Source organism: Anabrus simplex, chromosome 12 (assembly GCF_040414725.1).
Source record: "Anabrus simplex isolate iqAnaSimp1 chromosome 12, ASM4041472v1, whole genome shotgun sequence".
Taxonomy (NCBI): Eukaryota; Metazoa; Arthropoda; class Insecta; order Orthoptera; family Tettigoniidae; genus Anabrus; species Anabrus simplex.
Genome location: NC_090276.1, coordinates 23,859,979 through 23,887,638, shown reverse-complemented (window position 1 = coordinate 23,887,638; position 27,660 = coordinate 23,859,979). Strand labels below are relative to the sequence as shown.

Genomic DNA, 27,660 nt, shown 5'->3' with positions numbered 1-27,660 from the left:
CAGTTTTATGCTATATTAGGTCTAAGGCAGTATTTGATTTTCAAAATATTAACTTGTGAATAATATCAAATACAGAATTAAGAAGTTTCCTTAAAAAATCTGTCAAGCTTGTTGGCCTTCTATACTTTGCACTAATATGTAGCCTTTCTGTTGCCAAATTGTATTTATTTATGTCTTTCCTACAGAGATTTTAACTGCAAGAACAATACTATTTACATGTAGATTTTTCCGCACAATCAATAACTTTTGTGTAGATTGTCTAAACTTTACAGTTAGATACTGTGACACTCGGTACAAAGCACTTGACAAGTGGGTGATAAGAAAAAAGCTTTGGACTCGTACATTTTCTCCGCTACGCGGAAGAGCATAGAATCATGGACATGTTCTTGGGCTTAGAAGGCGAGAGAGCAAGTACATACGAGGGTTGTGGCAAAAGTCATTGCAACTATTTTTTTTCTTGTAGATACCAGTCTGGTTGGAAAATGTGACATATACAGACGATAGGACAAGGTGTTAACACTAGAACCGCCGGAGCGGTCAAAATGACCGCTACACTTTTTCAAAGCCTTATTTTGACCACATTTTCTGTCGTATTGCAAAGAGCTTCAGTGACTTTTCCTGATTACTGGTCAGAATCATCCGTATTAAATGTAATTAATTTTGCGTCATTGGTTAGGACGTAGGTAACGAGTATACCTAGAACCGCCGAAGCGGTCATTTTGACCACTGTATTGATTGTCATAATAAAATGTATTAGAACATGTGCATATTCCTCTGTTTGAGATAACATTTGTTTATAATTATTCTCCCTGCAATAATGTAAGCATAACTATGTAACTCTGATAGTATATCTACGGCCATTGTTCATTCTCTTCTTTATTCATTTTTCTAAAGGCGGCTAATGGGTCACTGTCCTCTGAGAGTAGCGAACATTCTTCCGCTGTCACGATTCCCTAATGATATACGTTATTTTGATGTCAACATTACAACCTTGGTACTGAAATTCAGCAATTAGACTGTAATTATGCCTGGTGTAGGCCGAGAACTGAAAATTTCCGATTGTTCTATTACAGCAGTAGAAAATGCGATAGGAAAAGCTGGTTGAAAGAAGGGACGCATCAACACAAGCATCCCAGGACCAAGTAATACGTTACTAGGTACAGATGACATCATGGAGTGGGCTGTAAGAGAGAGTGTGAAGACTACACCTGGCAGGATGGCTTGTCACAACATCTTGAAAGACAATCCAGGACCTACTCCATACTCAAAGCGGTATGTTTCTGACGTGTAGCGTGTGCATGTCGTCTTTTTTATTGATGAATCTATATTGAAACACATCAAACACTCTACGGAAACTGAAGCAAAACGCGTATTAGGAGATAAATTGTGGAGTGTAAGGTTAGAAAACTGTAGGCATTCATTGGCTTAGTGCATGCTCGTGGTGTACTTGGAGCCAGTAGCACTATACCTAATGAACTCTGGTCTGAAAAGTGGGGACCACCATTCTTCAGTGAAACAATGGGGGGAATTTTTGTCGAGAAATCCAAATATTTTTGCGTATCGACGTCAGAATTACAAGATTAGAACATTTGAAAACTGATAAATTTGCGTTAGTATCACAAGTATGGAACAAATTCATCGAAAATTGTAAATTGTCTTATATTCCAGGTGAAAATCTGCCTGCTGATGAGCAGCTTTTTCCAAGAAAAACAAGGTGTCCATTCTTACAGTACATGCCCAACAAACCAGATAAAACTGGATTTTGGCTTCTTGTGGACGTTGACTCAAAGTTTCCGTGCAGTGGGTTTCCTTACCTAGGAAAAAACGATCTCAGACCACGCGACGAGGCTCTACTCGAAAGTGTAGTAATGAAGTTGGTGGAGCCGTTTCAAAAGAAGGGGCGACAAGTGACTACAGATAACTTTCTTTGCAACAGTGAAACTTGGTAAGAAGTTGAAAAGTAATGGTTCGAATATTGTTGGAACCATTAGATGATCAAGGAGAGAAATTCCTAAAGCTCTGAAGACTCTGAAAGCTAGTCTTTACGACTCAACTCTCGTGAAACATTCCAATGACACACTTACTGTTTATCAAGGAAAACGAAACAAGAACGTCCTTCTATACAGTACTTTGCACTCAGAAGTTGAACTTCAAGCTAATCCCAAAAGGATTCCCGCAACAGAATACTTCTACTACGGTAGATCAAATGGGAAGAAAATATACTATTCGATCCGTTACACGAAGATGACCTGTTCATGTATTTCATAATATTCTTGACTTGGCAGCTATCAACTCCGGGATGTCTGGCTCCATGGCTAAAAGGTTAGCATGTTGGCCTTTAGTCACAGAGGTCCCGGGTTCGATTTCCGGCTGGGTCGGGAATTTTAACCGAAATAGCTTAATTCCCCTGGCACGGGGACTGGGTATATGTGTCGTCTTCATCATGTGTCCTCGGTCACATTCCGGCACTAAAAGCCATATGCCATTTCATTTCAACTCCTAGATCAGGAAGAAGATCAGTCGCCGAAATGACATCCTGAAACTAGCAGTGGAGCTTCGTGTGGGGTACATGGGATCGAAACCTAAGTCTGTTACATAAAATCAGCTTCATGGTCCGTATCGCACTTCAATAGATTCACAATTAAGTATTTATTTTCCACCTAGTCGATACAATGATTGCTTAAGGCAATTTTTAATGGTCAAAAGTGGTACATGTTTCGTATATTATCAACATCTTCAGCCACATAACACTGTTTAGATGAAAAATGTATAAAATTGACAAAGTAATGCTTTAGAGGAAGTGTCCTTAAAATTAACAATCTTGTCAATCTTATGTTAATTTTAAGGACACTTCCTCTAAAGCATTACTTTGTCAATTTTATACATTTTTCATCTAAACAGTGTTATGTGGCTGAAGATGTTGATAATATACGAAACATGTACCACTTTTGACCATTAAAAATTGCCTTAAGCAATCATTGTATCGACTAGGTGGAAAATAAATACTTAATTGTGAACCTAAGTCTGTGGATACAGAACCCGAATTTAGGAAGCCTGTGGAAGGAAATGTACATAATAGGCAATGCCAAATGAGGAAATGCAGGAATAAGACAAGTTTTACCTGCAGAAAGTGCAAACAGCGAGTATGTGGTTCTTGCTCAAACTACATAACTAAGGTATGTAGTTTCTGCTTCTAAAGACGCAGGATTGCATCAATTAGTGCAAATATACTGAAGAATAAGGAGACAAATATGTTGTGGTACGTGTATTTGGCAAACAAGTTTCAGGTCATAAATTGCACTAAATGGAATGTTACAGTAATTATATTTTCTGATAATGTGTAATAAATATTTTTACCGTTTATACTAAAAGAATTTGAAGTAAAAACAATGTTTGTTTTTAGATAAGTGTGTTTTATAGAAACGTTTCTGTGTTTGTAATAAATTAGGAAAATACTACATTTGCAAAACTATTAAATATTTTGAATCTTTTCCGTGTTAGATACCATAATTAATGTTTTATAAACTTAGTAATACATATTTGAAACGATGATAATGAGTTACTATACATATTGAGCATAAAAATAATAATTAGAAAACGGCGGTCAAAATGACTGCATCGGCGGTTCTAGGTATACAGTATGTTCTGGCGGTCCTAGTGTTAACTACATGTGTGGACAATGTATAGCACTGAAATATCTTAACACATTAATTTATTACAACAGTATACAGGGCAATATGGCCTTCCCAGTGCAAAAGAATGACAAAACAGTACACATAAAGTTTACATGACAAACCTGGGCCTAAAGACCCTCAAAGTAGTCCCCTGCTACTGACACCACACGCTGCCAACGATGTGGGAGGCGCTGAATACCATCTGCCTCAGCATTTGCCGCACCATGTGTGAATCGGGTCACCTGTTGGTGCACAGCATTAGCAATGTCCTCTCATGTTGCAAACCGCCTACCCCATATTGGTTCATTAATCTTTCGAATGAGATCAGAGTCACAGGGTGAAATATCGGGAGAGTACGGGTTACTTCCATCTCGCATGACACTCACCAACTGACTGATTTCACAGCCCTCTCTGTGCTACTACCAGCTATCACAGAGCCATCTGTTGTTCTGCATACAGATTACGCCTGCAGAACTTCCACACGACACACATACGTTTGTGATCCGTTCACATATCTATAAGAAAAAAAAAAAAAAAATAGTTGCCATGACTTTTGCCCCAATCCTCATATTCTTCGGTTGTTCCCATCATAGTGGCCTCTTACAAGATGTCGAGGGTAGAGGTAATGCATCCTTCGACTCCACCTACAGGGGAGATAAAGAATTTGGATAAATCAAATAAAGAATGTGTGAAAATAATAAGAATCATATGGCCTCTGCTACCGTGTGCAGACATTTTAATTTTTGCGCCATCTGGCTGTCTGCTTGTCAGTTTTGACCTTCTGTTTTACTCTTGGCCTACTGGATGGCAGAGTAAACCGAATCTCTCTTGGAGATCTGTGGATGGGTTTTAATGAATTTTGTCAGGTAAACACTAAATGTGTCATCAGAGAACTTTTACATGCCGACATTGCAAGTAATAAACTTCATTCCGGTTCCGTATTGACTTTGAAAATCTAAGATGAAATTCTAAAAAAATTCAATTATATTAGGTCCACCTATTCAATACATTTCTGCCATTTATTAAATGGTCTATTTGAAAGTTACATAGTAGTTTAAAATACCTTGGACATGTTTCAACCTGACTTAGAGGTCATCATAAAAAAAAAAAAAAAAAAAGACATATGACATAAAACTGACACATAAAAATCCAAGATAAAACCCAGTCAACAAATGCAATGGAAGTTTACGTTAAAATGTACATAGCTTCACTCTTAAAAATATATTCCGACAAGTACAATGTAAAACTGTTAAAAATGTACATGGATAAACTTGGACAAAATAAATTGATAGTGTGGGTTCAAGAGTGTTTAGTACAATATTACATAACTGGAGGACATATTTAAGAACTAGTGAAGACAGTTGGATATTGTTCTAATGTTTCTTGCACGAACAGCATTCACAACTTCTTCTCTGTATACCCACCTAGGGCGGTCTGATCTGACGTGATCAATCGTTGTACCCATTTGTTTAAACCATGCTATTGTCCGAAACGCAAATCGTTCATTTATACGGAGAGGTTTCAGCATAGAAAAAATTTTGTTAGGCTCGCTTTCCGCAACGAAATAATGCCAATAGAGCGATATGATTCTCATACACTCTCCGCTCCATCTTTCACTGCTGTTTGCTGCTGGCACATTGCAAGCCGGTTACTGGCAGAGTCGTGAAGGTGACCTTGTGAACGATGACACACTTCTTCATTCACAACTAGCTGATGTACCCGTGCTTCGCTACGGGATTCTCAGAAAGACTGACTTTGTGGTTTTCCTCACCTAAAATCAACATAGGTCATTACAAAAACGTAAGTATGAATGTAGCGATTAAAAGCAATGCTATCATATAAAATACTCGATCAAATGGAAAGTCGCACGTTTTATCACTTTTAATGAATAGTGCTGCGGTTAGATTGCGGTGCCAATCTAATAGTCCAAAGTTCCAGAGCTGGGATGACCAGGCCGCAGATTGCCATGAACACTCATCTGCCATTAGTCCACTAAATATGCACACTGTTCATTCCAATCAGTGCCTCAGAGTAGGGATTGAATAGCCCGAATGCTATGATGATTCAGTGTGTTACGTACCAGTAGTATGAGAAAATTTATAAACCAGGGGAATGGCATGCTAAAGAAGAAAGTTATCTAACTCCCCAGCTACTTCCCATCAATATTCAGACAGGCTGTTACACTCTGTACGACTGGGCGAGTTGACCGTGTGGTTAGCGGTGCGCAGCTGTGAGCTTGCATCCGAGAGATAGTGGATTCGAACCTCATTGTCGGCAGCGCTGAAGATGGTATTCCGTGGTTTCCCACTTTCACACCAGTCAAATGCTGGGCCTGTACCTTAATTAAGGCCTAAGGCACTCCTAGCCCTTTCCTATCCCATCGTTGGCATAAAACCTATCTATGTTGGTGCGACGTAAATCAAATAAAAATACTTCGTACGCAGCAGTAATCCTATCTACCGGAGATGAGGGGCAACAGAAGACACAAAGCACATCACGACAAACAATGGTCATTGTAATGTTAATGTTGATCAATGTTATGAGCTTTCTATATTGTAGGCCTTCACATTTAGTTTTCTTTCGACTCTGTGATTTGTAAAATATTTTATACCATAAACTGTAGTATCTTATTCTCCGAATTTACATACTGATTTTCATTAAATACTGTTTACCCATTTACTTGTTACTCGGCGCTGATATGGACTTAGTAACAAAAATCCAAATTCATGAATATCTTTGTGATCATAGCCAGTACGGTAACAATGTATAAGACATGAACAATAGGAAATTTAATACTATATAACCCTTGTTATGTAGCATTCATCGATTATCCCTCTAATAAGAAATATTTGAGAATTACATTTTAGGCCTTCCCCTAAACTACCATTTTTCTCAGCGTGAATACGATTATTGATAGCCTAGATTGTAGCAACTTATTCCCCGACTTTGCATACCCATTTTCTTTAAAATACGACCACTAATAACATAAATAGTTGAGAATTCAATTTTAGGCCTTCCCCTAAACTACCATTTCACTCAGCGTGAGTAAAATGATTTATAGCCTAGATTGTAGAGGCTCATCCCCTGACTTCATATACCTATTTTCATTAAATTCTCTTCAACCATTTTCTCGTGAAACGTGTACATACATACAGACAGACAGAAATTACGGAAAAGTAAAAAGTGCATTTTCTTGTTACTTTGGACATGACCGATACAGAAATACCATTATTTTCAAATTCTGAGCAATGTACAGACAAAACTCTTATTTTATATATATAGATTACCATACTGCAGCGCGTTTAGGGTTTACTGACAGAACTTATGGCAGTACTGTGTATCATTTTTCCTGGAATTAATTTAAGATGGGACTGTACTCATTTACAGAGCGAGTACGTTGCCGACTGTGATAATCGACGAGCTTTCATCTCTGGCTTCACTGGTTCAGCTGGGACTGCTGTAATAACAGACAAGGAAGCATGTCTTTGGACAGATGGACGATACTTTTTGCAGGCCACCAAGGAAATGGATGAAAATTGGACGTTAATGAAAGAAGGTAAAGAAAATGCCTTTTTGTGAATGATTGAAGTTGTAACTTACTTTTGAATGGAATTGAATATTTACATTTCACAACTGCATTCTACTTGAGATAGACTTTCACTACTTCTTACGAGTAGGTCATGTTGAGTATATACAGGATGGTTGGAAACAACGTTAAATGGGCATATGAGTGGTAGATGGTTGGTCATATTGATAAATAATTTGATATCTCATTACACATGATAAGCATAATAAACTTCATGCGTAGCAACAAGGATGCAAAGACTTTTGTCAGATAGTTGAACTTTGCCCTTACTATATTTTTTTAAATGGGTCTTGTTCTTATTTGACTGAAGATGTCCCGAAAGCATGTCTCATTATTATAGCGGTTAGGTTCGAACCACACTGTTGGCAGTCCTGAAGATGGTTTTCCGTGATTTCCCATTTTTACACCAGGCAAATAAAAAAAAACAAAAACAAAAATAAAAAATAAAGGTGGAATATTTGACATAAGAATTTCACAAGTTGATATCTCGTGCTGTTGTCATTTTACCAGCCGGTGAAGTTGGCCAATCATATTGTTTTGTGGGGGAATTCAAATGCTCTCTGCGAGGGGATGGTGCTAAATGTGCATGTGACATCAGTGGAAGGAAAAGAATTTGCCATGGGAGGGATTTGAACACGGACCTGTGATGTGACGGGATCGCACCATAGCAAGTGCGCTATGGCAACACCGGTTGAATTCCACTGTGTGTTCGCCTTAATGCTGATTTCTCTGCTTGGCTCCCAAGCTAATCTTAAGCCACGTGCAGATTCAGCAACACCAACTTGCCAAGGCCATTTGAATTCACCCGCGAAGTGATCTGGTTGGCCTATTTCAGCAGCTGATAAAATGACAATGGTGCGAGATAAGAAATAGCTTTTTAAAAATTATTTATCAGTATGAGCAATCCTCTTATGTTCATATACCCGGATCATGTTGTTTCTGACCACCCTGTGTTGTACATGCTAAAGAAGTGTTAAGGACAGAACAAAAATGACCAAACGGATATCGATGGGGACTAACCTACAATATTTTGATTTCATATCCATTGCTCTCTCAACCACTAATTCCATGTTAACAGAACAAGAATGACCTTGGCCATGGTGGCTCAATTGGAGGGCATTGGACATGAAATTCGAAGATTGTGGGTTCAGTTTCCACTGATGTCCGGTTGGCATTTTTGTTCCATACTTAATGTCTGCGTACTTGACACGACCTAATAAGCTGAAAGTCTATTTCAGATTCCAAGTAACTGAATGATTATGTGTGACTCGGCCCTCTGGGCCAGGTTTTTTTAAAAAGGAAGACGCACTCTCACAGATTTATGTTTACTGATACAATTAATGGAATGCATATCGTCCCCTTAGCCACGCAGCCCAATACGGGCTCGGGGATGAAGTGAGATTATATTTTACACCATATTTTTACGTCTGGATGCCCTTCCCGATGCAAATCTCAGTTGAGAAGGTAATAAATATGAAATGAATGATGGTCAATGAAACTGGGTAAGGAAGAGGAAGGAATGGGCTGTGGCTTATGAATAGGTCGTCCCGACATTTACTTTTGAGCACAAAAGGAAACAACAACAACAACACATTCTCAAGACAGCTGACGGTGGGGTTCGAACCCAGTCGCCTGCCGAGTGCAGAGCTTGGCTCCAAAGATGTAGCATGTTAATATATGCGGCAACTCCGCTCGGTGTTACTGTATATATATAATATAAAATTGTTGATCCAAGAACTGGTATTAGCAAAATCATTTACATTTGAGGAAAAATAATTTTTCTGAGGAAGGGGTGACAATTCCGCATGCAATTCATCATTACTACTTTGTCTCGCACTTTCTTGTATTTCAATATCGCCACTTAGATATTCTCCATCTTCATGATCAAAATATAGCACTCCAGAATCACTATTTATGAGGAAACATTCAAATTCTTTGTCAACAAGAGATGAATGTTTACTTCAAGACGCTATGATGGCTACACGTAAGCGGGAAAGATATTCCACTCCAATGAAGCTGGAATAACACCAGATTGCTTTCAAAACACGTGAAATGGAGTGGTTTATCTGCCGTACAGAACTTCCTTGAGCATTTCCATGGAAGCTCAAAGCACGACACTATATCACGTACATTTGTAAGATCGGTGAAGTACACACTGCACCAAAATGTATATATACGGGTTTGGCAGTGAATGGGTTAATGAGGTAGGAAGAGGTTGAACCCAGTGTCGGCACGTAGCCTTAGCCTACTTCTGTCGAATAACGCTAAACGAGCCTGCTCAAGGCTTGATGTCCACGTTTGATGGATGAATTGCTATCAACAGTGTTGTATGCCCTCACTCCATTTCATCTTAATGCACTGATAGAAATCCCAATTCTACATCCCTTTCTTTTCAGCACCTGGTGAGCACATTTCTATTTCCCAGCTTTATCAGGAGGGTGGGTTTTAATAGTCACGCCAAGTGGTGATGTTCGGTTCAGTACAGAAAAATCTAATCTAGGTACCCGTGCAGGGGCAAAGGTCTTATCAAGGAGACTTATCTGATTTCCAGCTGGCAATACCTGCAGCCCTCGAGTGGATCAGCACATTAGATCTGAGGGTATAAGCCCTTCTTATCGTGTGTCAGGGTATATATAGTCGTAAATATTTGTGAATAATACAGTGAATAATACATTTTCCAGGAAGTGTACGATTCAGTCAATTGCGAAGTGTTAATTGTACATCTTGAGCGAATTCGGAGTGGATGACAAAATTACAGAAATTATCAAGCAGACCCTAACTCTTCATCCGCTCTAAAGTAAAATTTTCCAAGAAGTTTGAAATTAGAACAGGAGTAAGACAGGGCAATGAACTATCATTGACCCTTCTTACGAGCATGTTGGACGTGGTTATCTGCGAATGGGGAAAAAACTTAACAAGAAATGTTTACTGAACCAAGTATATGTTGGATGTTCAAAGAACAGTATCAAGATCAACTGACTAGCTTTTGCTGATTATTTAGCAATCCTTTCTAAAAATGCAACTGCAGGATAGATTGAAAATTTGAAAAAACAAATTACTTGACTAACATCCCCACAGCTCCGCAATAACTAAAGACAAGGCACGATAAGATTGAAAGAGTTAACAACTTCAAATATCTTGGGGAGATTATGCAGATGGCATCTAATGAAAGAGAAACTAACAGCAGTAGGCGAGATAGGATGGTCGCAGCGTTTCACGGAACACACAACCTGTACAAGAAAAAAACAATTTCAATGCAAGCTAAACTCAGACATTCCAACACGGTGATAAATCTGGAATGTCTCTATGGAAGTGAATGCCTCCGAGTTGCTGGAAAGACCGGTCTGAGAGAAGCTAAGAAGTTTGAGAGGAAGATCCTTTGAAAGATAATGGATCCGAAGATCGTGACTGGACAATCACTATGTCAGAAAATCGAACAACTGATAGAATCCTTCAAGAAGTGATGACTCAAGTTCTACAGCGACCTATTTAGAATGGATGACAAGCTGTTGACTAAGAAAATTTTTGCCATACTCGATAGTAACTTAGACCTAACACATGTAATAAGTGGTTCAGGGAGGTTAGGAAGGATCTGAAAAAATGTGACTAAATCGTGAAGACATTGTTAACAGAACCAAGTACCGACACCAGATCAATAACTTTAAGGGTTTTCGTGAAGAACAGAAGAACAGCGGTTGGACAGCAGAAAGGAGACGGGCTGCCAGAGAGAGAATACGATACTGGGCTGCAAAGGAGAATCCTAAAAATGTGTAAATGTTGCGTATTGTGGTCTCTATTAGCCGTAAACATCCTAAAAAAAGAAAAAATTACAGTGCGTTAGAAATGAGTCTCCGCAGCTACAGTTGCGGTCTGTCCGACTGCACAGTTTGGGTGGCAGGAGTGTCTGCTCGGGATCAGATGATAGCGGCAAACCGAGCTCGATAGCTGCAGTCGCTTAAGTGCGGCCAGTATCCAGTATTCGGGAGATAGTAGGTTCGAACCCCACTGTCGGCAGCCCTGAAAATAAAATGGTTTTCCGTGGTTTCCCATTTTCACACCAGGCAAATGCTGGGACTGTACCTTAATTAAGGTCACGGCTGCTTCCTTTCCACTCGTAGCTCTTTCCCGTCCCATCGTCGCCATACGACCTATACGTGTCGGTGCAACGTAAAGCAACTAGCAAAAAACAAAACCTAGCGCACAGCTTGAGAGATTGTACAGTACAGTGAACGGAAGATTAAAAGTAGAACGGTTCGTTAACAAAGCAACTCGGAAAGGTGTGAATTGTAAGCGTAATGATTGTTGTACACTTACCATGTTCATAGCAGATGTTGAAAATGTTTACCACGAAGTTACAAGCATAGATCAACGCGTTTGGACTTATTACTAAAAACTTTCACCAATGTTTCACTATGCACAGTGTGCACAACATTTTTTATGGCTACCCCCAATTGTTATGGGAGCAGGCTGGAAAACTGAGGACTTCACAGCACCCCAAGAATAAAAGTCAAGAGGTGAAAGATTGGAACTACATGGTGGCCAGAGCCCTTGTAAAATTATTTGTTCCCCGAATATATCTCTTAAAAATTACAGGATGTGGTTAGAGGTATGAGCTGTGGCTCTGTCTTGTTGGAAGAATGATCCCATAATTTCTTTTTCAGTTCCACAGTGAACAGGAACAAAATTTCATTACAGTAACCTTTTGAATCTCCGTTGCTGTTACAAAATATGAGTGCAATAAATTCTTGAACATGAGAATTGCAAACCACACATCAACCTTTTTGGGAATGAAGTTGTGTTTCATGAATTGCTTGTGGATTTCAGATGTTCAGAGTCTGGTGTTTTGACTGTTTATGTAACCAGTTAAATGAAACCAAGCTTCATCTGTAAAAAGTGTTCTGTATGTCTAACACTTCCTTTCCATGATTAACCAACTGCTGAAACCACTCTAAGTATAAAATCCTCTTTTATGTAACTGCCAACTTCAACTCCTGAGCAACAGAAAATTTATATGGATAAAGATTTAGCTTCTTTCTTGCTGCTCCATGTGCTGTGAAGACAAATATGCCAGCCTGCTGTACCAATTTTCGCATGGATTTAGACATACTTCAAGGAGCCTGTCAGAAAAATGTAGAAGTTTCTCTTCTGTTAAAATTGGTGGTCTGCTGCTCTTTGGAGCACATTATCACAGTGTGGTAGGACTGAGTTTGGAAACTGTTCATGAAATCATCTTTTCACTCTGTCCTTTTATTTGTCATCTTTCCGGAAAACCAGCTCTGCTAAAACCATATGCTCCTCTGTAGTAAACATTTTAAGACTGAAGAGTACTGACCACTTCCCATGACCTTCACTTTAACAGCATCACATCCTGCTCGGATCGGCTGGAGTGTTGCCAGGATACCCAGTATCACCGCCTGCCAAGGTCGCTGTGAAAACTAATTTCTTACATGTTATAACTTGATGTGCAAAGTGTGGAATAAGAAAATCTGGATAAGTACAGGAGGAAGAGACAAAGATAAAAGATGAATACACGTTTTAAAACATTAGGCACACACAAAAAAGAAGGAAAGGAAAAAGAATTGGCATATCCGAGGAGAGAGCCCATCTCTTTGAAGATGGCAGTGTATGAAGATGTTGTCCTTTTGTATTATCATGTTTGCCCTCGTCTCCTTTTCTATTGCTTCCTCTTCCAGTGCTGATGTTTTCTTCTTCCGTCACCCTTATTCCCTCAGAGCTGTTGGCCCCTAATAAGGGAACAAAGCCAATGACCTTAGATGTCAGGCCCTTTTAAAAAACAAACATAATCATCAATAAGAGAACAGTGAAAGGAAAGTCTGTCATATGCTGGTTAAAAACAGATGGAATGAATGTGGAAGAGAACCCTTCAGGAGGAGACGAGTCACCTTCATTGGAGTGTTGTAGGAGGAATAGTGAGAGTCAGAAATAAATCCTTTTCTATTATTTTGATACAAATTAAATTTGGCTGTATCGCTATTTAAAAGAAGTTCTTAATCTACCATCTCCGGTCTAGAGAGCCAAGAATAATGGCCGTGAGGATTTGTCGTGCTGACCACATGATACCTCGCAATCTGCAGGCCTCCAGGCTGAGCAGTGGTGGCTTGGTAGGCCAAGGCCATTTGGGGCTGTTGCGCGATGGGGTTTGGTTTGATAATCTACCATTATTATCATGCCACTCTTCCAGCATATTGTATAGGTCAGCAGTCATTTAAGTGCGACCGTTATCCAGTATTCGGGAGATAGTGGGTTTGAATGCCACTGTCGACAGCTCGAAAGATGGTTTTCTGGTTTCCCATTTTTCACACCAGGCAAATGTTGGTACTCTATCTTAACCATTGTCTAGTCGCGCGAAAATTATTACGTTACTAGTCGCGCATGGAGTTAACCTCCAGGGTTAAAAATGCGCGTCATTTTCGTCCTTTGAGATGTTGTTTTGACATGTTCGTTTGCAGTATTCTTCAATATAATTAAAAGAAACCCTTTTAAGTAATTGTAGGTTATTTTTACACAGTTTGTTTGATCTAAAAGCAGAATACTGTAGACCTTAACTATGTCGAATGATCTTATGATATTGAATTTGTGAGACTCGCCATTACCTATGACGTTCACATCATATGAAATATGAAATAATATTTTTCTAAAAAAAAAAATGCACTAAAATATAAGGTAATTTACTTAATCGCACACGGATGAAAAGTCCAGGCGATGTCACTCGTCAAAACAATGATCCCACAATCGTACACAGGATGCACGATTGTGCCGAAATGCTGACAGGAGAAGTCCAAATGAGCAAGGAGAAAGGTATAGGGATGGGGAGACCCACAGTTCAACTTTAGCAAGGTACAAAAATTGAACAAAGGGGCAGAAAACCCCATCATGCCAAGGAGCACTTGCTCCTAATTACAATGTTAAGCCTCCTAGAGGCACTTTCCAGAATACCAGAAAGAGCGGACCTGCTCTCAATTTTACAAGCCTATCCAAGGCCACAACAAATTTCATTTCTAACTGCCCTCAAGGCACACAAAGAAGCAGGGGCATTTAATACCCAACCTACAGGGCCTTCACATGAAGAAAACAAAACATCAGGTTAATTAAATGGCCCAAAATACAAAATTGAATGGAGGCGAATACATGCACTCCTACACTTAAGTTTATTAAAACCTATGTAGCACTAGGCCGATAATACAGGGGCTAATCCCAAGCTAGGGAGGTGACTCGTATGAGAAACTTTAATACATTAATGAAGAGAAAAAATCGGTTACAAAAACGTAGTCACCTCAATTTCAAAATGAAGGGGAGTTCGAGAAGGTAAATCACTCTCTATCCCTGCTTTACAGTGAAAGAGATTTGTAGTTTTCACATAAACAGAAGAGGAATTTACATTTTAAAGTGGTAGGTTACATATTAAAGTTTTCAAACCCTCCCCGAGAGTTAAACTGCTGAGCTAGCAAGAAATAAAGATGTTAAAAGGCCATTACCTTGTTGAAGAGCTGCTGCTTGAATAAAGAGGCGCTTCCCGCCCCCTGCTACATATCCACACACTAAGCTAGATGTTACTGAAGTGGCCAGGAGACCAGAAAATCAGCAGTTTTTATACCCTCGTGGAAAATTCAAGATCTTTCAGGAATGGGTAGACACCCCCCCCCCTCTCAATTTTATTGGTAGACAAATAATTACACATGGAAATTCGAAGAAGAAAGCAATGATTGGAGGAAAATTAATTACAGAAATTCGTGGTTGGCTAAATTCAAAACAGGCGGATAGAAAGGATTAATGTTGCCAACCCACAAACCACAGAACAAAATTTAGTAAAGACAAAACTTATGAATACAAAATTTCTTCAAGAAGGTACATTCCTTTACACCAGAGTGCGTTATCATAGTTTTTGGTAGAGACATCTGTTAGAGAATGTCCACACTTCTTGATCCATGAAAAGCAAAAGCAAATCAAAAACACTCAGTGACATCTTCTGATAAACCGCAGAATTAGTTCAGTTGTAAAGTTCAGAGCTTCTCCTGTAGAGGAGTTTCAATTGGCGCAAGATTTGAACTTGCCTCGTAGAGGTGTACCGCCCGGTACAAAGGCCATGGCTGCTTCCCACTCCTAGCCCTTTCCTGTCCCATCATCGCCATAAGACTTATCTGTGTCGGTGAAACGTGAAAGAAACTTGTGTGTGTATGTACAGTATATTGGATAGGATGGTGTTGAATGAGCTTTCGCCAGTCTTGTCTGTCCATGTATGCCTTTCTCTCTCTCAGTAATTAGTCACCAATCCCCTTCTTTTCAATCTACATTTGCATTTAGTCGATCCTTCCATCACTTCCATCCATAAAATGTCCCTTTCATGTGGGCACATGCTATTTGTGTGCCTGGTGAAAACCATTTAACTTGTGCAGGCTTTCCTCTAGGGAGTGACCTTCTCTTCCAGTGATGATCTTATTTTCGTGTTCTGTTTTCTGAAGGGTACTCTTAAGAATTTGAATTTCCCAAATCTGTGGTTTAGTGATGTTATCACGCTCTTATGAGGGTCATTCATCATAATATAGTCTTGAGGATTGAAAGTTGAAGGAAAACACATTCTAGAAGGTTGTATTCAATATATAAAACTGTAAATTAAAATTTCATGTGCAGAGTTTTACATTTAGAAGAGTGGACTAACAGTAAAGTGACAAAAGAAATTGGAGTAGAAAGGGTTGAATTCATGGTAGAGCTGGAGATCGAACACAAGCAACGGTATAAGAGTTGAATACTTTTCTTTTCATTTGCTCATCCAGGATAAAGTCCTAAAAAGATCATCATTGTACCAGCAATCCGCTCTAGATTCGTGCGGGATCAATTTTGAATTTATAGTGATAGGCCTTCTAAAATTTCCTTATAGACAGCATTAGTTGTTTACAGTTCATTGCAATGTTCTTTTAGCCACCTGCCTGTTAGCTCACTCTTTTCTCAAGCTATAAACCACTTATGCAATTTCACTAAAATAGCTATAATTCCTAAACTATTCATGCAGATTACGTATAAATCGCAAAGAGTGTTTATATCTTGGCAAGTTTCCCATGTCATAGGCGGCTGCAAGGGCGTCTGTTCCCCATGTAAGTGGCGGCCTGATTAATTACTGGCAATAGCTCTGAAATGCCTTTGGGATGTGACCTGTATTTGGACAGAAACAGGCTTGAAGTCAATGAGAACTAAAAGAAAAACAATTGTTTTGGAATTTTATTTTGTGTCATATAAAATTGTTATTATTGTCATGGACAATTTTATATAATTTTGGAAATGTGAACTCTTAATATATTGTTTTTACTATTTTTATATTTCTGGACTGGCGAGGAAAATCATTTATTTATTATTTGGAAATATAAATGAACATTGCAAGGATTATGTTCAAAGGAATGTTGGTGTTTAAAATTTCATGTAGTTGTGGTTGTACCAATGGTTTATTGTAACTAGCCTTTGTATACTTTAAGGTTTTGACAGGGTGTAGCTGCACGTGCCGTTGTTAGTAGGACGGTGCTAGTTATTTCCTGTTTCATCAGAAAGACTTGTTCTCGAACTTATAAAGGACTTATCTCATAAAAAATTAAGAGACCTTATTGGTCATAATAAGGACTGTTTTAATTGGCGAATATGGATGTCGGCTGTAAACGCGATTATCCCATTGGTCACCTGGTGACCAGGCCATTTCCGGCTTCGGATTCCTCGTGAGAGCGAAGTGTATTTTCTGGGTCGTTAACATCTGGTCTACCTAGTGAACGGATGCGCTCGGCGTTCATCCCCTCTAGGGTAAGCGCTATTATTCCTTGTTGTGTTTCGGCCTTTAATGTGTGTTATGCAACTTCTGTTAAAATGTAAATTATATTCGTGCATCGGAGTTTAACTTTGATATTCCACATTTGCCAATTTAAACATCAAATTTGTTTTCGGAGGCAATTCTCTTTTCTTGTTCAGAGTATTGTACATAAATGTAAACTTAACTTTTCTTTTCTGAAATAGCGTATTGTCAGTCACATGTAAGATTTTGGTTTTACTTTGAGTTTGCCTCACATAGTTCTGCATCAGCTTCTGGGTTCAGGTTCTAGGTTCTTACTGTCTTAAGAATCTAATTATGCCATAATTGTAATTCCGTATATTTTATTTAAAGATTATTAGTATGTAACTAGTGTTCACTGGCACTTCAGTGTTTTTAAATTTTACCTACTATGTTGCTTGGATTTGATTTTTGAATTGGATTTTTGTAAACTCTCTCTTGTGGTAAGCAGTAAATAGTTTGAGGATACTCGCCGTGTATCTCCTTTTCCCCACAACGCCATACGTTCCCACGGACCTCGTAAGGTTTCCACGCCACTTCCACATCCTTTCGATAGTTGTCGTTTTGGTCGATCTATAAGTTTAGTTATGTAACCTTGAGTATGTGTTTCAATTTCATATATTTTAAGATCCATTATTGTTGTGTGTTGTTTTTATGTTTGTGTGACCTGTTATGAGGCGACAGGAGTGGTGACCCTATTGTAACAAACCATAATGTATAGATAGACCATATGTGAGGATGGGTATGATATAATTTATATAAGGTTGTCTTGGTGTGTAAGCTTTTTGGTAAATAAAAGAAAGTCATTGGCAGTCAAGAATTTTGTAAGTTGAGAATCTGACATCTAGTAATATACATAATGTTTTTGTTGCAGGTGTTCCTACTACTCCTACTCAAGAAGCCTGGCTATCCAAGACACTACCATCAGGATCTCGTGTGGGCGTAGATCCTGCTCTTATATCGTACAGTGTTTGGAAACCAATGCAGACACAGCTAGAAGATGCAGGCCATCACTTAGTTCCTGTAGAAACAAATCTGGTGGATCTCATTTGGGAAGATCAGCCTCAGCGTCCTGTATGTGCAGTAAATCCACTGTCGGTCAAATATACAGGTAAGAAACTGTGTGGCACAGTGTTGTATTATTTTACCATTGATGCTTTCATGGCCCGTACTTATAGACATGATGTGGGCTTATGCCGTGTCAGGAAAATAAGGTGAAATTCTTTTATGTTTCTCAGAGAACTTTGCTCTGGGTCTTCAGAAGAAAATCTCGACTGTTCATAAGGAAGACTTCTCCAAGAATGAGGTTTGAATTTAGTTAATGATAGAAGTGGAAGTGGTACAGTCATTAGTCACCCGATGGTTCACCGTACGCAGTGCAGCGCTAGCTGACGGAACCATGAGAATCAGTCTGAGAGGGAGTCACATAACAGGTGTACACACATGTGAAAGTATGACATTGACACAAGCCTGGAATGAAACATGAGGTGTTGAGGAACGTACGAATTTGGAAATTACCGAAACAAAATAACAATAGTGAAGAGTCACGGAAGGGAACTACTTATGTTAATCCTTAATGGCTGGCAACCACGTATTACTTAATTGATAGCCAGTGTCTCTGTTGAAATTGTTAGGATTTCTACGTATTTCTACAGCTTCCCGTATAATCCTAAACCTGTAGTGTTTAGTGTGGGGAAGAGTTCGAGCATCTTGGAACACGACATCATGACCCAACGATAGGGCGTGCTCAGCTACTGCTGATTTGTCAGCTGGTCGAGACGAATATTTCGTTTATGTTCCTTGATATGGGTACCACTGAACAGGCATGTTTGGCCAATGTATACCTTGCTGCAAGTACAGGGAATTTCATATACCCCAGGATGTAAAATAGGGGACAGTATTTGTCCTTGGTTTTACCTAGATTTTGAGCAATTTTTGTGATGTATTATTTTGTTTGTAGAGTAGAAAGGAATTAACCACATACAATGACAGATGGGCTCAAGTATCTGTTTTTACATTGCTATTGATTTCAATATTGACGATGTCAATGGCAATTGCTAACAGATATCTTATGTGACAGATGGATGCTCATAAAGCAATTCTGATGTCATTATCTGCGTCTTCACTGTTACTTTTTATCACAAGATCTCCAACATCGTATCCACTGTCACCTTCATTGTTCAAAAAATCATTATCTGTGTCACTATCAACTAAAAACTGTTCAATTTCTTCATTGCCAAGACATCTCCTCTTCTGCGGCGCAGCCATTTATCTCGTAGTGGTTGGAAACAAAGAAGATATATATTTCACCATTGTGGAAACAGAATCCTAACGTAAATACGAGGAAAAGTGAACTCTCTCTCCTTTAGAACTTTCCTGAACTTCTGGTGCAGCATTTGAACTGATTGGCCGCTGCACGAAAACTTAAATTTACGAGTTTAGCACGAGGGGCACGTCATCGCACAACATATGTTTATGGGTTTAACATTGATTGGGTTAAACATAGAACATTGTTATTTTGTTTATTTACAGGTAAGACTTGCAAGGAAAAAGTGCAAGAGGTGCGAGAAAAAATGAAAGAGAAAGGAGCCACAGCACTTGTAGTAACTGCATTGGATGAAGTTGCTTGTAAGTATTCTGTAGATTTCTCTTTATTTCTTATTTCAGCATTCTTTATTATAAAATGATGTCTGTCACTGTTTGTGTGGGTTAATTTTGAGAATCATCCAACAGATTTTATGTCGGTTTTCATTAGTATATACAGTAAAACATTTTTAATTCAAAGTCGTCGTGACGCAAAAATCGGTCTTCGAATTACGTGGTTTCAAATTAACCGCCAACTCGTAATTCATAAAAGCGCCGTCACAAAATATATGACCCATCACTGCACGCAATTAAGTAACCTTGATTCACTGTTCAGACCTTTCAATTGCCATGAAAAAAGAAAGATTTTGAAAATGTATCCAACAAAGTGCATTTACAGTATTCAAATAATGCACTTCGATAACTCACTGGCAAATATAACCTCGCTAATTAAAGAAAAAAGCATGATGTAGAGATGAGGAGAAATCTATGCTGGGTCCCCCGTGCGAGTACTTTATTTATTGATTTACTGTACTTTATGCATTTTAGATGCCTGGTACTTGCACAGAAAGTAAACAGTGCGCTTAAAACATCATGGTTTATCGAACTTTCCTATGATGAGGGTAGTCTCGCTATTCTTGTAGTACTATTTCCCGCCATGGCAATTCTCTTGTAATATTCAGAAATGCCAAACCTTCCCACGTTATTAACCATTAACACATGCAGTCACCTTGGTTCACAGTTTAAACCTTTCAAATGCCATGGAAAAAAAACTATTTCTGAAATGTATCCAACAAGGTGCATTTACATTATTCAAATGTACTTGCATAAATCACTGGCAAACATAACCTCACGCAACGAAAACGATAGCACAATTCAAAGACGAGGACAAATTATGCTGGGTCCCCTGTGCAAGTACTTTATTGTTTAGATTACTGTACTATTTGTATTTTTAGATGCCTTAAACTTGCACAGAAAGTGCCAGACTCCCTTAAAACATCATGGCTTTGCGAACTTTCCTATGACGAGGGGAGGATGTCTTTCACTTCCGTCTGCATTTCAACACAGAACACAGTATAGTGACCCCACCCTTGTACGATTTTCCGGCCTGGGACTTATCGCCTTTAAAACCATAAGTCCGTTCGAAATTGTCATTAAAAAACAAAAAACAAAACATGATTATATGAGACACGCTCTTTCGCCAACTGTCGGCATCGCCAGTGTTCATGGATTCTGCTTCTCTGCACACTGCCTGCTACGTGATATTGTGGCGTTACTTAAAATGTTGAACACAAAAGAAGTGCAATTTCACTCGAACTTAACAAATATGAAGCACACGTAGACACATCGAAGTGAGTGAAAGTGCGGAAAGCAACCCCTGCATGTTCCGGAAGACGCGTTCTATCATGACGCAGAGAAATTTTGAATTTAAATTACTCCGTAAAATACTATTTTTTAAAAATGTAAAAGGCAGTTTTGAATTAAAAGTGTGAATTTCGGTAATGGGACCGACATTGTTCTTCGAATGACGAATTATCCGTATTTCGAATTAAACTATTGAAAAACATGCAAAACCGTACCTTACGTTTCTGGGATTGAGAGCTGCTTCGAATTACGTGGGATTTTGAATTAACCGATTTCGAATTATCGAGGTTCCACTGTAAAGCATTTATCAAGGAAGTTTTAAATGTATGAATAATTAACCTATGACGAAAGGAAGCTATGTAGTGGCAATTTTAGTGAAGTAAGTCGAAGAAGGAAACAGGCATTCGAGCGCTTTCTTGGCTTACTCTGCCAAAACTGTCAATGATAGACGCAAAGTATGTGTGAAGGATTGTTGAGCATGAAAAGCTCTACTGAAGTCTGCAACAGTGTAGATCGTAGCTGTAAAATAACGACCTTGATGAGCATTTTTATGTTATAGTTTGCAGTAAAAAAATCAACCACAATATTTGGAACCACATATTGAGATTAATCACATAATCCTTACCAAAATAATTTGTTTATTTGCTCAGTAAACTTCATCATCTTCCTTTTCATTTTCCTTTGTCCAGCTCCTGCCAGGTCGGGGTCTCGAAAGTATAACATCACTGACTTTTAGGCTATTGTTACGATGGGGTCGACACTCCCAAAGGCATTTTAGAGCTACTGCCAGCAATTATTCAGGCTACCTCTTACATGAGGAACAGACGCCCTTGCAGCTGCCTATGATATGGTAAACTTATCAAGATATAAACACCCTTTACGATATACAGGGTGTTGAGAAACAATGTGAACTGGGCATATGAGCGTTAGAGGGTTGGTCATACTGAAAAATAATTAGATATCTCGCACCGTCGTTATTTTATCAGCTGCTGAAGCTAGCCAATCGTATCGCTCCGCGGGCTACTTCAGATGGCCTATGCGAGACGGTGTTGCTTAATTTGCACGTGGCTTATGACCGCCAATAGAAGAAATAAACTTCTCGAGGGGAGGGACTTGAACAAGGACCTCCCTGCTGATAGGCTTGGCCCATAGCAAGCACACTGTGTTAGCATTGGCTGAAACCCACGGTGTGTTTGTGTTTGATGCTGATTTCTTTGCATGGCTCTCAAGCCTGACCAAGGACAGGGAGATTCAGCAACATCACCTCGTAAAGCCCATTTGAATTCACCTGCGAAGCGATCTGATTGGCTAACTTCAGCAGCTGATAAAATGAAAACGGCACAAGATATTGACGTAATTTTTTCAAATTACTTATCAGTATGACCAAAGTTCCAACGCTTATATACTCGGTTCACATTCTTTCCGATCACCCTGTATATATATAATTTACATGAATGGTTTAGAAATTAGAGCTATTTTAGTGAAAGTGCAGGAGTGGTTTGCACCTTGAGAAAAGAGTGAGCTAACAGGCAGGTGGCTAAAAGAATGTTGCAATGAACTGTAAACAGCTGATGCCGTCTATAAGGAAATTTTAGGAAGCCTATCGCTACAAATTCAAAATTGATCCCTTACTTGTTATGGCTTTACTCTAGATGAGCAAATGAAAAGGAAAGTATTACCGTATTTCTCCGAATCCGAGACTTTTTTTTTTTTTTTTCAGAATCTTATGTGAAAAATCAAGTGTTGTCTTGCATTTGCGACCTAACAGTAATGAACATCACTGGCAGCTACCACGGTAACCGCTTCTTTTCACCCTCCATGCGCGCACACACAAAGCTCGTTGACAATCAACGTCCGCCTTTTTATTATGCAGCAGAGTTGTAACGTGTGTACTATACCTGATGCTTAGTAAAATTCAGTTTTGTAGACAGCAGAAATATTTTCATGATGAATAGTCTTATTGTAAAGATACATGGAACATACGGGTATTGCCGGCAAATTTTCAATGGGTTCTCGTCGATATTATAATGTCAGTTTTAAGTTAATAGTTATTAAACATGCGGAAATGAAGAATAATTGTGTAGCTGCGAAAAAGCACAGCATAGTTCTAACTAAAGCCAATATTCGGCTTAGCGTGAAGACAAATGTAACTTAAAAAAATGCGCACTGTATAAGAAAGGCATTAATATGATTTTACAAAGTACTTTTCAAGCCTGATTTAATTAGTTGAAGGAAAAATTGGGGGTCGTCTTGCATTCAGGAGCATCTTGGATTCAGAGAAATATGGAAAATTCCTACACCATTGATTATGTTCGATCTCCAGCTCTACCATGAGTCCAACCCTTTCTACTCTAATTTCTTCGGTCACTTTACTGTTAGTCCACTCCTCTGAATAAAAAAAAAGAAAAACAGTCTGTACATGGAACTTATTTTAATAATTGATAGTTTTATATATCAAATACAACCTTCCAGAATGTGTTTTCCTTGGACTTTCAATCCTCAAGCCTATATTCTGATGAGCGACCCTCATAATAGCATGATAATGGTCATACTCGCTATCCTGTTCCTGAAATTCCTTGTCAAGTACGAAATCAGAACTCACCTCTATCAGATTGGATGTTTTTCAGTGTAGCTCTTACTATTCCTACTAATGCTGAAATATACCATAAAACACAATGTATGTTTAGTAATATTCAGTGAAACTTGGGAGTACATTCAGTGACATATAGGAAGAGCGGAACATGTAAAAACATATAATAGGTTAGACACAATGACAGATCACTGTCAGAAGAGGAATCAGTTGAAAGAGGTGATGAAACAAACGTGAAGGATGAATACAATCTCCACATCTTCATACACTGCCCTCTTCAGATAGCTGTACGGGAGTGAAAGATGGGTGGACTCAGCATATCTTATTCAGAAGTTGGAAGTAAATGATATGAGAATGATTGGTGAAACCTAGAAACAAATGGGAACAATAGCAAGAGGACACTTGCGTGAGGAGAAAATGGTAAGTTAGGAAATAATTGAGTGAATGAAGCTGTGCCTGTGAACTGGTTTTGTTGAAGGGGTCATGTAAGGCAGATGGTGGAGGGCAAGAGAAGCAGAAGGGCAACAGTGGTTAGAGTAGATTTTAATTATTGTATATATGCAAATAATCTGCGCACCCTAATTTTAGGAGAGAAATAAAAGCAATAGCTTTAAATTTGTGTTTTATTTACAAGAAATTAATCCTACGTAATTATGTGTTTCAAAACTGAATAAAATACATACTTGTTTTTTGAAACTCATTATAACCTTCACGTGCTGTTGCAAAGCATCTGAGACTGTACCTACAGTAGGGGGGAAAAAAAAAGTATAAATGTGCCAGGCTGAGTGGCTCAGACGGTTGAGGTATAGGCCTTCTGACCCCAACTGGGCGGGTTTGATCCTGGCTCAGTCCGATGGTATTGAAGGTGCTCAGATACGTCAGCCTCGTGTCGGTAGATTTACTGGCACGTAAAAGAACTCTGGCGGGAGAAAATCCTGGCACCTCGGCGTCTCCGAAAACTATTAAAAGTAGTTAGTGGGACATAAAAAACCAATAACACTTTATTAAAAAAGTTATGTACAATTTTTATCCATTTAATGTTAATGTGCACAATGAAATATTTAAATCAATACAGTAATGCTATACTTCTATTCATCATCATCACTAGCGGAAGAATCATATTTCTTATTACCATCTTCCTGGAGAGCATCGTCCTCAGCGAATGTTTTTCAGCCTTGGTTTTTGTGCCTTACGACACAGTACATTCATGATGACAACACTGTCGAAACTAGCAGATTACAAATATCAGAGAAAGGTAAGCAAACCACATGACATTTCGGATCGAGCAGGTTGCCTACGCAGCCAATAGTGTGTCATTGTTTGAGGTGAAGCAGTACCATTTCAAATAATGCCAGCACCCCAGTTTTTCTTCACTAAATTCTAGAAGAAATGTGCAGAGTATTTTGCGTGTATACAGTAATTAACCCCTCAGCGTCGCAGCCATTTAAATAGCTTCCTACCCCGCGGCCGGATGAGATTTCAACTACGCACGACTGAAATACATTGATTCACTTAAAGCGTTACTGCAAGTATAAGAGTAGCCCGATATTCACGAAATTTGGAATTCCTTATGACAGAACTCTGTACATGCAGATAATTACATAATTGTTTCACATTTCCTTAGTAATTTAGTTCCGTGTGATAGAGTTCGAAGCACTCTTTGAGACAGGGACTCAAGTCACACTCCTGGCAGCAGTACACTGAAGTCTTCTTTTCGCCGTGTTTTGAACACAGGATACAATGTCCCTCAGATTTGGATTTCCAACTCTTAGGTGCTAATTTCCTGATAAAATATCTTTCCCGCAACCTTGGAACTGTATTATCTGATGCGCGCCGGCCTTGAATATTTCGTTCCCCTCCCAAGCAACCGTATTTTGTAAACAAACCTTTCACCAGCTGAACCCGTTAAGGTAATTGCTCAATATTTGTCTCTGTGACCTGTGTATTATTAGAGAATTTATCAATCAGAATTCACGGTTGAAAACTTCTCTCTGACCTGTATAATTATCTATAGTCTCTTACACGAAATTTCCAAGTAGGCCTACTGTTTCCTCCCATCGTCACTTTCATAATTTACCACTGCTACATCATCTATTTCATTATCACTGCTGGTTATACTGTCACTACTACTTCCGACTAAGCTTTCATCTGAATTATACAATATTTCAAGCACGTTACTGTCAGTCAAACCACGGCTGAGCGCGGCGCGTCACACGGACTGATGAAGCTGTAGTGAGACCGAAAGCAACAGGACGAAACTGAATGAGGGGAATAACATTCATGACGAAACAAACCAACTCGATACATATTTCAGATAAAAGGTTGATACGTCGTCTTTCAAACGAGATATATACCATGAACAACTGGTTCTCGTATCGTATGACAGAAAGCAGCACTAACTGATGCCTACACAGAGCGCTTGTGGAGAGTTACGAAAATATTACAAGCTGAGAAATAAAGACAAATATAATAAATAAACCGCACTCCCAATGTACAAATAGAGCAAAGAACATCACACAAAAATACAAACTTCACAGATCATCATTTCTTTATTTTATTCTGTGGGAAAGAATGAAGCAAACTGACTTCAAAAAAGCAAGAGATTAGTGTTCAGACTTATTTGACAAATAATTATCCTTGCAAAAACAACTACATTAAAACGATTTTTCAATTCTTATTTACAACACTGATAAACCCGAAAATGTCTTCTTGGAAACAAAACAATTTGCATATCAGTAACTCCAAAACTCTTTGCTCTATAGCCGTGAATGTGAAACCATGTACGGGTCTATACCACGTATAGAGGTCGGCGGCTATGGAAGAAAAGAGCGTCTATACCACGTATAGAGGTCGGCGCTGAGGGGTTAAAGTTCAGAGGTGTGGAAATAAATATGGTTGTAGGGCACTTAGTCAGTTCACAGAGGTTTGTAGATTGAATACTGAAAGGCATAACAATCTATAATGTATGTAGTAATCCTCTTAAAACAATAATCACCATCACCACTGTACATATGTATGTATTTACGTATGTTAAGTTCTGTTTATACCTTATGTGCCCTTGCATTGCTATGCTGCTCTTCCATTTTTTTTTCCTTTCTCAGCTTGACTAAGAATAAAAATCTTGGTGGAATTTATTTTAAATCAGTTTTTCTTTTTTTTTTTTGCAGGGTTACTCAACTTGCGAGGTTGTGACGTTCCATATAATCCTGTGTTTTTCTCCTTTGTGATTGTTACAATGAATCAGGTGGTGCTGTTTGTAGATGAAGCTAAACTTAATACAACTGTACAGAACCATTTCAGTGAAGAAGATCTTCTTGTGAAGATAATGCCATATGAGAAAGTGGATTCTTTTCTTAAGGATATGGTAAGTGTTGAAAGTCTGTTAGTATTATAAAAAGATTTTATCATCCAAGAAGCCCTCCTGGTACAGAACCAGTCAGAATGATTTTGTTACGGTAAACTTGATAAATTTGGACAATGTAAACAATAGCCAGATTATTATTCACAATTACCAATAAAAAAATTGGTTAATATGATAAATATATTTCAATATGTTTTATTTCATCGTATTTACTGGTTATTACGAATAATATTTCTGTCTCTTGATGGTAAAAGTAATAAATATTATCCTCAGATGTACACTAGAAACTGCTTTGCATGTCGTATGATAGTACCAAATGTAGAGCTTGGTAACTTTCAAGTGAAACCCCGCAGGAAATATGAACTTAGAATAACTCCCTCTTGGCCTTCTATCCCTAGTCATGTAAGACCACTAGCTGTCTAATCTGTACAGGGGACTTTCCCATTACGAGCCAATTGAAGTCAAGATTGCTCAACGTTGCTGAATAGTGATGGCAGGTTGGTGCTCGCCTAGTACTCACGGGAGAAGTTTTCATTGAAGTTCTCTAGCTCCGTGTTTTGTGTGTTACTGCGCACAGCTTAGCAAGGCAGAGGCCTAAATAGCTCGTGCTTCTGGCTCTTGTACACTGAGTGTTGCACTGTATTCAGTATGAGATTTTATCCTATCGGAAGTTTG

The 27,660-nt window shown here is 38.7% G+C and overlaps 1 protein-coding gene across 2 annotated transcripts in view; it reads left to right on the top strand.

Moving 5' to 3' along the window:
- The window catches only part of ApepP (Aminopeptidase P), a 79,156-nt gene that overhangs the window by 6,565 nt on the left and 44,931 nt on the right, over window positions 1–27,660 (top strand). For both annotated transcript variants that reach the window (XM_067156426.2, XM_067156425.2), the window contains exons 3-6: window positions 7,062–7,230; window positions 17,961–18,197; window positions 19,619–19,714; window positions 26,792–26,988. In XM_067156426.2, the coding sequence (XP_067012527.2) occupies window positions 7,062–7,230; window positions 17,961–18,197; window positions 19,619–19,714; window positions 26,792–26,988 (699 nt within the window). The remainder of the gene's footprint in view (window positions 1–7,061; window positions 7,231–17,960; window positions 18,198–19,618; window positions 19,715–26,791; window positions 26,989–27,660) is intronic.